General features: G+C 40.8%; 1 protein-coding gene across 1 annotated transcript; it reads left to right on the top strand.

The window, feature by feature from the left end:
* The first annotated feature begins 3,467 nt into the window (after positions 1-3,467).
* On the top strand, positions 3,468-15,307 carry CHMP2B (charged multivesicular body protein 2B). The gene is made up of 6 exons (XM_075769316.1): positions 3,468-3,639; positions 6,887-6,978; positions 9,897-10,091; positions 12,541-12,643; positions 13,174-13,280; positions 13,444-15,307. The coding sequence occupies exons 1-6, from the start codon at positions 3,606-3,608 to the stop codon at positions 13,555-13,557; spliced, it is 645 nt and encodes a 214-aa protein (XP_075625431.1). The 5' UTR covers positions 3,468-3,605; the 3' UTR covers positions 13,558-15,307.
* Positions 15,308-15,390: the final 83 nt, after the last annotated feature.

Genomic DNA, 15,390 nt, shown 5'->3' with positions numbered 1-15,390 from the left:
CAAGGTACTAGAGGAAACCTCCAGCATCTCACAGCTGCACCATTTCCACTGCTCTTCTCCATCCTCTTTATCCTCACCTCTGGGGTCTTCTTCATTTATTCCTATTGTTTCTAACTCTTTATTCTTCTTCACAAATTTCCACGCACACCTTTTTGATGACCACCGATCCTTCCCTGCCGCCCCTTCGGCTTCACCTTCTCCCCAGTGCCTCACATTCTCTGCCCACAGAGTGCATTTGCCATCACCTCTCCACCCTGGACAGCACACTCTAATTTCAAACTACCATTACTAATGAACGCAATCATGACACACATGCAGACTTCAGCGGAGCCATATGTTTAAACACAGCCATAATGTTCAGCCTGTGCCACAGCAGATTCTTACTCAAGAAAGAAATTCAGGTGTTGAGCTGAACTGCAGCCTGAGATTCTACGGGGTCCACGACTTTTCCTTTCTGTCCCCTCCTAACTCAGCCTACCTTCATACAACAAGGTATAAGGTCACGTAGCCTGTACAACACAATCTCACAAACTCTTACACATGTAAGTGCTGTGTCATTTGAACCTCCTCCAGGAAAAAGTAAAGCGTTAGCGAGTCCTTGCAGGATTTGTCCAGCTGCTGAGGCCCCAAAGACACTTCTCCTCACAACCTTATTTTACATGTAAAGTGCTGTGCATTTCATATAACAATACACTTATACCGGTCTTTGATCATTTATCCCGTTCAGGCTCCTCTAATTTTCGACTTACCCACTTCATTCTTTACTACACATGGCCTCATTTAATTTCCTTATATCTGCAGATGAGAAATTAGACAGGCCCAGAATAGATCAAACGGAGTACTGAATTTGGGTCATTATCCACAAAGCATCCCAAGACAGTCTGCCTTAGCTTGTCAGCTAAAGTTCACTTACAATGTTTCCCTCACCCTAGAAAGGGAGATGAGGAAGACTAATAGCTTTCATTAGACCAGCTGATATAGCCAGAAAGCTTCAAAAGATTTAAAGCATAACCTTAAGAGTTTCTTCAAGACTCACATCCCTGAAAGTTCACCTCTCTTTTTCTCCTGTAAGTGCATCAGAAAAGTATTTTTGCAAGTCAGTCACTACCCCTACTGTTCTACAGAACAGTACCTGAAAGAGCTGATTTGCAATGGCCTCTTCATAGCAGCCATTTCATCTGAACATATTTACCTTTAAGCAGACTGAACGTAGTCACCTGGTTTAAATTAACAGTATGCTTAAATACTCCAATGGCGCAATGCTAAAGTAGCTTACATATGTATTTAAAAACAAGCACTATCTTTTTCTAATTACAGTTCTGGAATGCAGATGAGCTTTCCTACAATTAATCTGCTTTTCTTATCCAAATTCATTCTTCATACTTTGATTTGAAGGTGCTCAATTTCAGATTAATAGAGGATATCATATCATCCCTCTGAACCAGTTTTTGTGTCCTGCTTTACTCAATATCCAACAAACAGAAAATGCACAGTCCCTGCTTTTGTTTGCTACTGATATTTGCATATAGTCACTAAGGAAAGGTTATTTATTCTATCATCTGGTTGATTTTTAAAGTTTGTCGATAGCATAAAGGACTAAGATATTCTTTTTACATTTTGATTGACAAATAGATCCTGAAATAGGACATTAAGAATCTAAAAGAAACATTGAAGTTTAAGCATTATTCTTTTAAAAGATATATTCAAGGGCTTCTCTTATCCTATCACTACTACCAAAAAGACTCAAATCAAGTATACAAGAGCATCCCAGCGTTCGGGCTTATAGCCCAAGAAAGTAAGTCTTGGCAAGCAATACATCAGCCATACTTCATCTATTGCAATCATGAAGCCTATTATGGACATCTTTGTTTACCTCATCACAAATGAACATTCATGAAGAAATATTGTGGAAAAATGCTCTTCTGCTCTCCTAGCTAATTAGTGCAGTTTAAGAGTACCCCATAGTTAAGCTGACTGGCCTCTCTCTCTCAAGTAAAGCAGGGAACTGAATCTAAATTACAAGCACTCTCCTCCCCTTCATCTGTGCATTTTCAAAGCCAGGATTTCAGTTTTGCTTACTAACTCATCTCTGACTGATCTGACCTAACAGACAGTACAGACATACAGGAATAAACTTGTAGAGGGTATTTTATTTAACTTATCTCACAGCGAATCGCTAAACTTCCATAGTATCTATGTCATCACATACGATCTGGATTTCAGTCTAGCACAATCTGTGAAAAATAACTAAAAGGCCATGTGAAAAACAATGAAAACTTGCTATTTGCAGCAAAATCAGTATTTCCAGAAAATCAAGAAATACTGACACCAAATACATAGTTTGTGCCTTCCTATATCCACATACATCTTTACACTGCTATTATAATATTCTAATAGATTGTTTTTCCATGCAAGGTTATAAAAGTGTGGTTTATTAGGGTACTGCCACCATAAACTTACAATTCTTCCTCAGGTTAAATTTATATCTAGCTATCAAAATGCATTACCACCTTCCAATCATTTGTTTTTTCCTTGCAAATTAACACAAACCCCCAACACTTCAAAGTAAGTGAAGGTGTATCTAGCTAGCGTTCAAATCAATAGCTCTGTATTTTCTACTACAGCTCCTTTAGTATTTTCTAAGGTCACAACGCAGATGTAGGTAATTGCCAATGGTGAAACCGCCTTATTAAAAATTGAGGATTGTAATTAGGCACTGAAACCCAGGAAAATTATGACTCCTTTTGCCATACTCTTACGCCTGGCGCACCACGGTAGCTGCGACCCTCAGACAAAGGCTTCTCCCAGCCGGCGTTACGGGTTCCCCGGGCACAGCGGTGCTCGGGACCGGGGTCCAACGCGGGGCAGCTCCCGAAGGAACCCTCGCGAAGGGGGCCGGCGCTGCGCTCAGCCCGCACCTCATCCAGCGGCACAGGCAGAAACTAACCCCACGCGTGTTTCGATTTACCATCTGAGCTTAAATCCCTCCAGATACCCACGGGCGAAGTTGTACGGGGACAAGCGGCGCGGGAGCTGCGCCCGAAGAGCACTGCGTTGCCGAATGTAACCAATTCTTAATAATTAAATATATAAGAAGAAAGCCTAAACCGTTTAGCGGTGCACGGAGCGGGAAGCCACGACGGCCCGGACCCCCCGCACACCACGGCCACCGCCACCGGGGGGGCTTCCCCACGCTCCCCCGAGCCGGCTCCCAGGCTCGTTGTGCCGTGTGTCCCCCCGCCGCACCGTGCCCCCGGCACCGGGACGGTCCCGGCGCGTCTTTCCTGCGGCTCGGTGTGACTAAACCCGTGTGTGGAAATAAACCCAGCAGAAAGGTGCTGCCCCATCCCTCCCGGGGCGGGGGGGGAGAAGCGGCCCCGAAAAGGAGCGCTACCCGGGCCCCGCAGGGTCAGCGGCCGCCGCGGGGTAGGCGGGGGCTGCGCCGTGGCCCGTCCCGTTCCAGCCCCGTCCCGCCCCTCGGCGGCGGGGAGGCGGAGCCGGGCGGGTCTGCGCGGCCCGGCCGCTTCCTGGTCACCTGAGGAGGAGGCAGGAGCCCGCTGAGGCAGCTGTGGGGGGCTCCGGCAGCTCCAGGTTGGGCTGCCGCCATGGCCTCGCTTTTCAAGAAGAAGACCGTGGACGGTGAGTGGGGCGTGGGGCTACCGATGCCCGTGGGAGGACCCCGCCGCCCCTCTCGCTAGCCCGGGGGCGGCTGCCCCCAGCCTTCTTACGGTCCCGGGCGCGGACCTGGCCCCGGCCCAGGTTCGGGGGGAGCGGGAGCCCAGGGGTGATGGCGGTGCCTGCGGGGCGGCCTCGGGCCCTGTGTCCCGGCGGAGCAGGAACTCGTAGGGAACGGGGGAGGCCACAGCCCGCGCGGAGTGACTCACCGGCGGCCCTCGGGCCAGATCGGGTGGCGGGGAGAGTCATGGGGCCGGGCCGGCCCCCTGGGGCTCCGAGGTGGGGGGTTCCCGGGGCCTCGGGCCCTGTGGGGCGGCCGAGCCGGGGCGAGGTGCAGTGGGAGCCGGGCCCTGGTGGTCCCGGTCTGTGTGTGAGGGAGGAGGAACGCCTCTGGTTGGCAGCGAGGGAACAAAACAGGCCCGTAAGAGTTGCTGGAGCTGAGAAGGAACAGGGACGCGAGCGGTGCTGGTCTGCGGGAGCCGGCTTTCTGCGGCGGGGAAGGCGGCCGAGCATGGCAGCAGGCTCCGGGAGCCGCTGCCCGGCTGCGCAGAGAGCAGCTGCCGAGCTGCCACCGCTGGCGGCCTTGGCTTTGGAGCGCAGGTCTTAAGACAAGTTGGTCTTGATGATTTTGTAGTCAGTCTGTTGATGCAGTGCTTCAACTTAACACAGAAATAGCGTTCTCCAAAGCGAAGCCAAAAAAGATTGCTTACCTGATAGCAGTCCTGTGGGCGACGGTCAGCCCTCCAAATCGGTGTGCCCCACACGTGGCTGTGGGGCAGAGGCTGGCTGGGGGTTGGCGGGAGCCCCAGAGCTGGCTGGCTGGCGTGTTGGGTGCCCTGTGTCAAATCGGGTGGGTCCTGGTTCAAAAACGGTACGCCAAAAATGACGCTGTGCTTCAACCAATTGTATGTCACCAAGGGACACATACGTATGTTTCCCACTTGTCTCTTTCCATTTTTGGTGCAACACCTGCGAAGAGAGGAAGGGGGAGATGGCACTAAGCTTCCATGACCAACGCGGATTGTAGGAGCCAGGTCAAGCCCTGCTGGGTGTCTCTTGTCCAACCTGTTCTAAGGAATGGAGGTGTTTCCTCCTTGTCCTGGTGCGTGAGGCGGCAGCATGATGCACAGGAGTGGCTGTCGGCAAAAGGCTGTCCCAGGAATACCCCGTCGTCTTCTGCCTGCAGGAGTAGAGCTAGGAATTTGCGTCAGTTACCACAGAGAAACAAGGACCAGTTCTCATCTTGGCCTTCACTTGTAAAAACAAGTGAAAGAGCCTGTAACTGCAGATAGTGGTTGTTTTCAGTTTATTGGTATCCTTGTTTCTGATCTGACATAGTGGCTCAAACTAACAGAAATAAGCGTCGTGATCACCCTTATTGTCTCCTGACATAAGTACAATTCTTGTTCCTTATCATCTTGAAGTTCATACTTCTCAAGCTTCCTACGCTAAGGGATTTTTTTAATAGTTATTGCAGTTATAAAAGACAGTCTTGTATGTAGCTATTAAGCTTTTTCTTTTCACCAGTGCAGCTGTGCAAGTAATATACGTTTGTCTACCTTCAAAATTACTTGCCTGTAGCATTGTTTTCAGAATAATTTTCCCTGCTGCTTTGCCGGTGTGAAGAATGCTGTGTTGTATTCTGTGTCATCTTTCAGCTCTTCGTTATTGTCCGTTGAAAAGTCCACATCTCCTGAAGATGCCTTTTGTGTAATTCACGGAGCAGTAGTAGCGCTGTAAAAACAGGTGTCTCTCACAGAGTTTGTTTGGAATATGTGTTTGTTTGACCAAAAACAATTGGTGGAAGGGGGTAGTGTATATGCCCTCTTTAAATGCCACTGATGGTTTGGGGTTTTTCTGATTGAAACCTATCAAGGTTGAAGTAATTTCAGCAATGGATGTTTTACAGTATTTCTGATTGCAGGAATGAAGAACGTGAATGTTTCTTTCTGTTTGTAGAAAAATTTTCAGAAGACTTAAAAATTAAAAGGGTGGCCGCAGTTTCTAGTAATTATACTGCATGCCTTTATTTCTGTTAGTAACTCTGCCTGTTAGTATTGATTTTCACGTGCTTCAAACTTTGTAAGTACAATAGCAGTGCCCTGCCATGATGTCATTTCTGTGGATTAGAAGAACGAGGTCTAAATAAAGTTGATGTGGCATTCTGCTCCTTTTGAAGTCCCACCCAAAGTTTATCTAATGTTGTGTAGACATACGTTAGGAGTAGATGAATCTCTTCCTAAAAGTACTATCTTCTTTCCTCTATAAAGGTCAGAGGATGCTGAGTCAGATGCAGACCTCTCTACCTTTGCCCAGGTGAATCACACCTAAGCACGTACTGTAAATTCTAACAAAAGTTAATTGCAACTAGCATGAGTGAGACCTATATTGTAAATAATACTTGCTTTAATAAGTGGATGTGACAGGTAAGTACTTTTAAAATAGTACAGGGGACAAAACTCCTATGAAGAATGATACGTTTTACCTGCAGACAGTGTTCAAGATTATGCCGGCTACATCAGTTGTCAGGAAACTTAAATTTTCTATAAAAAATTAAATTTAAGGCATCCGCTTTCATATCTTGATATTCTTAAGCATCTGCTAATTGAAAAAGTTCAAACACTATTGCTTTATAGTTTAACTTGAAGTTGGGCTCCACAGATGTGGTACATTTGTGGAGGAGAGAAATCTCCACTGAACCAGAATAAGGACAGAGAAGAACAGGATCCAGGACTTGCATCTAGGAATATCTTCACTGTTTTAATGGACTTGGGAGCTCTTTAACTGCTCTGAGATCTCATATATAAGGTTTCTTCAGCTGATCTACCTGTTGCAGTAGACCTGACTGGTTGTGAAGGCGTGGTGGGCTCACAGTGAATAGGATATTCCTGAGTTAGGGTTGAACTCGCAGAAAAGTGCGTGTACCTAACTCTTACTGTGCGGTTAAGGCTCTTGCTATGGCTCTGGTGAACATACTAGCTAAAATAGCTTTTTGTTACGGGATGTGGCCTCTGTAATCATGTTGTTTACATAAAATTGTATTTTCCTAATATTTCATATATTTGAAATGCTGACAGTTCTTTGATAATTGACAGTTGATTCTGAACAAAGGGAGTCTGTCAAACGTGCTGCATGTCTGCAGAGTGTCTAGCAGACAAGATGTTTATGTAGTACTGAAAACTTTTCCCAGCTATAAATGTTTTCTTTCCAGATATAATAAAGGAGCAAAATCGAGAGTTAAGAGGTACACAGAGGGCTATAACCAGAGATAGAGCAGCACTTGAAAAACAGGAAAAACAACTGGTAAGTAGAGCAGGGAACTTTATTTTACTCTTTAAAAACAAACACACTCCCCCAATCTAAGACAAAAACTTGCAAAGTGCTAAAGGTACAACTCAAGGTCTAAGAATCGAACACTAAAAAAAGTTGTCTTCCTCTTTTTGACTTCTCAGTTATTAAAATTGTGTTGGAAAAAACTTACATCTAAAAGTGATTCTCAGCCTTTAATATAGGAAAAGCCTGAAACAGTGTGTTTAGATTTAAATAAGCACATTCATTTTTCCCTTCCATTCCTAGCATTCTCTATCCTTCAGAAGGTTTTTTCTGACAGGCTTGTAAATCAGTGGTCTTGTGGTGAAAAAACTGTCAGTGCTATCATATGTTACCATGAGTCTCCTGTGGGAGAAAGTACTTGAAAAACCACAGGGTATCATGAATACCTGTAGGATTGTTATTTTCATTTATATAGAACTTCCCTAAAACTATCTGCCCAAATTAATATCTATTTAAAACTTAAGTGTGTACGAGCTATCAAGTATTCAGTGAATGGATGCTGCACCTGTGTGGCAGTATAATTGGATAAGTGGATGTGACAGATGGCGGGGTTTGATGCATGAAGACATGCTCAGACTGTGGGAAAAGCTATGCAAATCCAGCCACTGTTTCAGTAGCTAGTGAGGTTGTGTTTCATGGCAGCAGGTCGCATGAATACCCAGAGCAAGGAATAATAAACTCAAAGAGGTCAGAGAAATTGTTTCTGGAAGCCTTGAACACCTAAGATATAATAGGCTACTCGTAGATAAGACATTTTTTAAGTATGAAATATTCTAACTCTGGAAATAACCTTAATTTTTATGAATACTCAGGTTGAAGTTTTGGTTGCTTACTACAGTAAATTGTTTCAGAAATGTTGGATTTCTGAGGAGAATAAGGAGAAGTGAAAAATGTCCTTGGAAAAAGTTAAAATTTGCTGTTAGGATGAGAGAATCAATGGACAATAAATATTAATTTGCAGAGTCAGATCAGGTGAAAAAGGACTAAGGGCTTGTCAGTCAGTCTCAGAACATTTTGTTATGTACTTTCTTCAGAAAGACTTTTTTTCCCCCCCTTAATTCTGAGCTACTACTCCAAGAAAACCTAGTTATATTAATTCTATGTATAAAAATACCTTCAAGTATGCAGACAGTTCTGTTTCAGTTCAGTAACCTCATACGACTGTATGAATTTTGATTATTTATTTCCAGAACGTAACTGACTTGAATAAGCTTGCCCTAAACCTCTCAATAGCAAATAATGTATTGCAGCTCTTTATCCAAGTTCTTCTTAATTAAGAATAAAATCATCTATATATAGTGTTTGATTTCTGCAGCTGGATTATCTGCAGTGATTTAGCAATGGTTGATGTAGGTTTGTATTTCACTTTGAAAATCAGGTTATTAATGCTATTTAGGTATTTCATCTCAGTGAGAAAATCCCTATTTTCAAATGTTTGCTTTAAAACGAGGGTGCATGCTAGTGTTTGCTAGTGTGCAAAGTAATCCCTCCTATCCTTCATAATACTTGAGGTATGAAAAAAGGAGATAATATTCTGGGCATGCTGTAGAAATTTGTTTTTGTGGTCTCTGTGAGCTACTTACAAAGAGAACAGCTTTATATATATTTCAGGCCTCTAATGTTTGAACAGTCTTATGCTCCTTATTTGCTGATCTGTGCCTTCTTGGATTAAAAATTTCAGAAATTACGGATTTAAGAGAAGATCTTGTGCCAGTGCCATCTCTATAGTAAACTTAACCATGGTCTTTCCTAGTAGTGAAGCCAGTGTAGTGGGTCACTTACACTTGCCTTTAAACATGACTGTTATGTGTATCCTGGTGATCAGTATTTACCTTTTCAGAGCAACATGTCTTCTTAAAAGTGCAGTTTTTTGGACTACCAATGCACATAGAGTGAAGCAACTGTATTCCTGTAGCAGGTATATTCTCCTGAAGAATCACAAGAGAAAGCTGGTCCTTACAGGCTGATTTTACTTAATGGTAAATCAAAATGTACAATTGGACATATACAAAGAACTGAGATACTGTGGCAGGCTCTTCTTAAAAAGACTGAAAAGGAAAGATTAGTTGAAAAGTTTACATTACCAAATCACAAATCGGAAGGCATACTTTGAAAAATCCCAGCTGACAAGATTATTTGTGCCAAACTTTTTCTTGGTACCTCTGGGCTAAATAGCTTGCTATTTCTCTTTGAATTGATAGATTGGGGTTTGGGGTGTTTTTGTAAGACAGATGTGTCTGTCTTAAGGTTTAAGCACATGTCGTAGGCAAATTATACCACTTTTATTATGTCCTAGGGTTAAGTCCAGCTAAATTATGTAGACAAACAGCCTATAATTATTACTTATCTAACTTTGTCTAATTCTTCCCTCAAAAGCTTATGAGAGTCTCTCAGGGCTGAAAAAGTGTTAAAAAGCACCTCTGAACTCCCCATTTCTTCCATGGGCGATGTGGTTTGATTGCCCGTGAATGCAAGAAATCAAACATGATTAGAGTCATGGTGCTAATAGTTAGCTGGCTATAATAATTTCTTCACTTTTGGGGTTTTTTTAAGTGTTACTCCCTTTCCAGATATGGAATTGAATGTGCACATATAAGTGAATGTGATGTTATGCAGAAGTTGAAGCCTTTTGGGGAGCTGTGTGCTGCTATACTATAATTCAGTTTTGTTGTGGTTTTTTTCTGCTGGTCAAATCATAACAGCATTGCATTTATTCTACTAAATAGCCTTGGTAGAAAGCAAGGAAGACTATAAAACTTTAAATGTCTTAAAAAAAAATATCAAGAGGATAGTTAATTTTTGCAATTTAATTATTAGTGTTAAGGCTTAATTATAGTCTTTGTTGGAATGAAAATTCTGTAGAATTCATCTTACACCTTTTTCAACAGGAACTGGAAATAAAGAAAATGGCTAAGACTGGTAACAAAGAAGCCTGTAAAGTGCTAGCAAAACAGCTTGTCCAACTGCGGAAGCAGAAGAATCGAACATACGCTGTTAGCTCTAAAGTCACTTCTATGTCAACTCAAACAAAGGTCATGAACTCTCAGATGAAGATGGCAGGAGCGATGTCAACTACAGCAAAAGTAAGGTGTTACAAGACACTTTATATTAAAATGTAGCATGTGGTTGCAAAAGTTAAGTTGTGTTATTTTGTATAAGATAATTGAAGGGATAAAACTTACTGCTTAAAGCCCCAAATGGTGTTGAGGATGCGGTAGGGAAATGTACTTTGATTCATATTATGAAATTTTTGTATACTCAATCCAGCCAGTTAGCACCTAACTAAGCATATTTTCTTGGGCTAGGCATCTGTCAAATGTTTGCATGATAAAAATAAACTCTCGTGCCAGTGGCAGAACTCTTGTAGTACATCAAAAAAACCCATACCATGCCGCTACAATGTCTTGCCTGTATATCTTGTCACAAGCAGTTTTTATTGGGAAAATAAAAAATAAAATAAAAATAAATGCTTCATCTAGAAATCAAGGCAGTGTGTCACAGTAGCTTTATAGCTTGTGCAAAAAGTAGGTTATTGCTTCAGATCTTAAGTTCCTAAGGAAATCTAATCTGGAGTCATTCTTACTTTCTGTGCTCTAAGGAAACAGTATTGCATTGAGTTTTCTCACAAATCTCGTCTGGTAAGAGTCTGAAAAACCTCAGCTATCCAAGGTAGTTGTGAACTTCCCCTATTTCCCTGAATTGATAAATAGGGAGTTTGCTTTTGGCAAGGAGGACTGTTCAGCTTGAGGTGTAGGAAACAGAATTAGTGTGCATCATTGTAGACAAGTTGTGCTTTTATCACAGTCCAAGTTAAATCCAGTTACATGCCAGTTAAACTCAGTAATGCAATGCAGCTTAGTGCAGAAAGTAATTATTGCTAAGGCTTTGCTATCAGGTATCTTTTAGGAGTGGTATGTTGGCAGGTATCAGCCGTTCAGTGATACAAAGTTGTGGCTCTATAGCAGTCTTTCCATCTTGTGTGACTAACCCACAAAGGAGGGGCTTGTCTGACTGTAAAACTGATCACGTTAAACAGCTTACTCTGTATTCCTACAACAGTGTTGCATGTGAACAAGCTGGTTTTGCTTTTTATTTATTACGTGGTTGACTTGTTATTATCTATGAGACATCTTGGATTAAATTTCTTAAAACCAAAGTGTCACTAGACTAATTATGAAGGTTAAGTCAGTAGAAAAAACAAAAATATTTAAAAAATAAATTAACAAGTGTCCACAAAAGTGATGGTTTTTGAAACACAGCAGGTACTTCTATGGACTAGTTTGTGTGACATTATTGGAGAGGAAGGCGTTAAATTATTCTGGTCGCTTTTAAAGTGAGTATTTAGCCTTATCAACACAGGAAGTTTAAAGTATTCAGTTGTTCATTTTGAAGCTTATATACTATTCTTAATCTCATACAACAATCAGTGAAAAATATATGGAAACAATTGTCTCAACGAGCAAGACGAATACATGAATGTGAAGCTTTCAAAGTATTTTCTATATACTTTTTATAGTATGTATGACACTAACTTTGGACATAGTAAAGTCCAGGTAATAGTTACTTGTTTCTTTTCATCATGCATCTGACCCGTATTTTCTATAACTCTTGTATAAGAATTCTAAAGAACCAATACCCTCTAAGTCCAGAACAGCTTTTTAAATTCAAATAATGTGACTATGAACCCAGCCTTTGAAATTCAAGTAATATTAGAAGCATAATATGTTATCACTTTAAACAAACTCAGACATGAACACAGAAGAGCTTTCACGAAGCCAGTAGTGTCCCTTTTAATTAACCAACTCTTTTATCTTCTCAAAGATGGTTAGACTTTATGTTTGAATTGCTCATGTCTATATTTAGGTTTTGACTTCCCATGAGAGATACAGTAGTTTGCTTCTTAGGAAAGAAGAAAGTATTCACTACCAGTGTCTGCAAAGCCAGTGCTGCACGCTTGTAGTAAAACAGATGAAGTTTATTACACTGTCACAGAAAGATCTCTACCCATTACAGAGGTTTACCCTAAGCTAATGTGTACTTCCTGAACACTTCAGTATTTGCTTTTCAGAGAAAAGTAATTTTTCCATTAAATTATAAAGAAACAATTGCATTTTAGTACCTGTTCTCTAGTGGTGGTTCAAATAAATGCTCCTTACAGACTAAGAAACCTGCAGCCATTTACCTCTTTAAAGTGTATAGCATGCAAGTTAGAAAATATTGTCCCATTGTTTTTGTTTAGATCAGGCAGATTTGTCCTTATATCTGGACGGGAGAAGGGTTGTGGAGCAAGAAAGATGCACGCATTTAAAAGCATATCTATTAGGGTAGTAGATCACAGTATTTCTTACTAGGTTCAGACTGTACTGTTGATCCATTGTGTATCTACAGTTCTCATGGGATGTAAAGAGACAAGGAAAGTGAAATTTGGACTGAAGGTGTTTTTAATAGAAAAGTCTTATTCCTTCTTAATGTATTTATTGGTATTTGCTAAGGTGTCATTGTATGACTAAGGGGTTTTTTCAATATTGATAGACAATGCAAGCAGTTAATAAGAAAATGGATCCACAAAAGACACTCCAAACTATGCAGAATTTCCAGAAGGAAAACATGAAGATGGAAATGACTGAAGAAATGAGTAAGTTCTGCACTGCAGGGAACAGCTAGCTGCAGCCCACAGTGCTCTTGGAAGGGTAGAGCCAGTCTAGAAATACTGATGCTTGAGGTTTTATTTCTACAATTAATGAAATTGGCAGCAAAATTGAAGAGCAAACAAAACAAATTGTTGCAATTCAGAAATTAGCTGAGTAGTTAACAATTTCACAACTTACTTGGAGGAGGAAGAGGAAAGGGAATTTAATGAAACTGTAGAAGATCTTTTTAAGAAATGCTAAAATCTAGTGGGGGGTGGAGATAGAGCAACTGAACTATTTTGGTGAAACTAAACATTTTTATAAAAGCAGTCATGCCTTACCCTGTTGTTGCTCTAGCTGTGCTCACAGGCTTTGCAAGACAGAGGTAAGAAAGCCTCTCCAACGTAGGGGTGCCTTCTGTTGGTATCTTATACAGTGGTATTACTACTACATTCTGGGAGGGTAGAACAATGGTACTAGATTATTTTAGTAAGCTTTTTGCTTAATGCAGTGTGGATTTTTTCTTTTTTCTAAGTTAATGATACACTGGATGATATTTTTGATGCTTCTGATGAAGAGGAAGAAAGCCAAGATATTGTTAACCAAGTGCTTGATGAGATAGGAATTGAAATCTCTGGAAAGGTATGGCTATTTTTACCCAGTTCATATGCTGCTTCCCCTTCATTCCTTTTTTTTTTTTTTAAATAGTTTATTTTAGCAGCCTTTGTTTTACAGTCTTATTCTAGAAGTCAGCTTGTCATAACATGTATTATTTTGACTGAAGAAAACTTCTGTCTTCTTGTAGATGGCCAAAGCTCCATCAGCTGCCAGAGGCTTACCATCTGCATCAACATCAAAAGCTGCTACTATATCAGATGAAGAGATTGAACGTCAGCTCAAAGCTTTGGGAGTTGATTAGCTTGATGGCAATATACAGTCTGCCTTCTAATTATTCAGCTCTGCAGACAGATGTAAAAAGTGCAAATACTCTTTCAATGCAACTGATGTCTGGGAAAACTCTGAAGCTTCAGAAGTGACAACTTGAAGTTGGTACGGGAGGAAGGAGAGGGGAGAATATTTTGAATCAATTTACAAGGAGAAGTACACTTGTTGCGTCCATTGCATAGAGTCTTTTTGAGCACTGGACCAACTAGGGATGTAGTTCTAATGATAAATTCATTTATACCTGATCTAAATCTGTCCCCTGAATTCAAAGTTTTCTTCTATCTCAGTTCCTGAGCTATCTTTAGAATTGGCTTTTCTGTGGCCGGTGGTGATGCCTCCAATGACAGCACCTATATATATATATATATCATTTTTATAAAACTATCACTATAGAAAAAAAATCTGTCTGTCATTTTAGCACAAATGAAACTTCACCTTTGCTTAGTTGGAAACTTTTCTTTTAAGGAGAAATAGCCTTGAAAGTGTCGCAAATTTAGGCAGAAAGAAAAAACACTTTAGGTATTTCTTTCAAGTTCCTGTAGTAACTTTGAGTTGATTAAAAAACAGCTGGTTATTCTTTTTACTGAAAGGGAAGGATACAGTCCTTGTGCGGTTAATTTTCCTGGGAGAGGATTTAAATTTGTTAGTGAACTTTGTTGCATGAAAGGCACTGATTGAACTCTATTATACTGTAACATAGCTGGTTTTAACAGAATTGCTGTGCCTTTATGTATATAAATCTTGTACCTTTGTGATTTTTTTGAGAATGAGTCTTTGAAAGGTGACTAAACATGTAACTAAGATGGTTTCACAAAACACTATGGAGAGACCTCTGTATACACTTGATGGGACTCAGTGCTGAAGTTCAGAAATGCACTTGTTCAGAAATGCAACTTGGGTGCTTGCAAAAAGGACATTTGCCTGAAACAACATTTGTATATATTTTACAGTATTTCTTAATGGAAGATAACTGTGCATAATTGTATTGTTTACTAAGATGCAATTGATCACATTGATAAGCTAAATTTTAGTTTTGAGAACAATTTTGGATGATAACCTGATAATTACTTGGCTAAACACTATAATAAAAGTGTTCTGGTTCTGTGAAGGTTTTTCTGTGGTCTCTGAACTGCATCAGCATGATTCTAGCTTTAAGTGGAACGCATTAGGCTAATGAAATACGAACTGTTGATATTTTAAATAGATGACAAAGTCTGAGAATGCAGTTCCCAGTTATGTTGTCCCAGATGGTGTGAAGTTCCTCAGCCCTTACTCCGCTGGAGACTATTTGCCCCTCAGTTGTGTTGATTTAGTGGGGCTGATCGTTGAACAGAATCTACAAAATCATCTTTGCTTTAAAAAGAGAAAAGCAAAATACCTCCTAAGAATGAAGTCAGGACAACTGTAGTGGGACAAACTTCATGAAGAGACTTTGCTGCTAGAAAAAGTGTAGCAGGAAACCGTAACCTCTATGAATGTACTGTTCTCACACCATCTGCTTTTTAGGATTGAAGTCAGCGGAGAAAGAAAAAACAGGTGAGCCTAGGCATAGAAAGGCAGGTGTTCTTTCTCTTTGAAGGAAGTAATGGACACTATGAGTCTGTGAGGTAGTGGGTAGGAATGTGTAAGTTTATATATTGCATATATCTGATATGAAGTGAATTTTCTTTTTTTTTTTACAAGTTATTTTGTAAAAATCTAATAAAAGGCTTTTTATTCCGCAATGACTTTGTCCTCTGTAGGGTTAGTCTTACGCATCTGTCTCTTAGTGGGCTTTCTTTGGACTCCTGTTAGCTCGATAAATTTT

Source organism: Balearica regulorum, chromosome 1 (genome assembly GCF_011004875.1).
Source record: "Balearica regulorum gibbericeps isolate bBalReg1 chromosome 1, bBalReg1.pri, whole genome shotgun sequence".
Lineage (NCBI taxonomy): Eukaryota > Metazoa > Chordata > Aves > Gruiformes > Gruidae > Balearica > Balearica regulorum.
Note: the sequence above shows the minus strand (reverse complement) of the source record. Positions and strands in the feature narration are given on the sequence as shown.

Coding starts and splice junctions, on each gene's coding strand:
- CHMP2B (XM_075769316.1), top strand. CDS start 3,606: ATGGCCTCGCTTTTCAAGAAGAAGACCGTGGACG. Junction 3,640..6,886: donor CAAGAAGAAGACCGTGGACG/GTGAGTGGGGCG, acceptor TTTTCTTTCCAG/ATATAATAAAGGAGCAAAAT. Junction 12,644..13,173: donor GGAAATGACTGAAGAAATGA/GTAAGTTCTGCA, acceptor CTTTTTTCTAAG/TTAATGATACACTGGATGAT.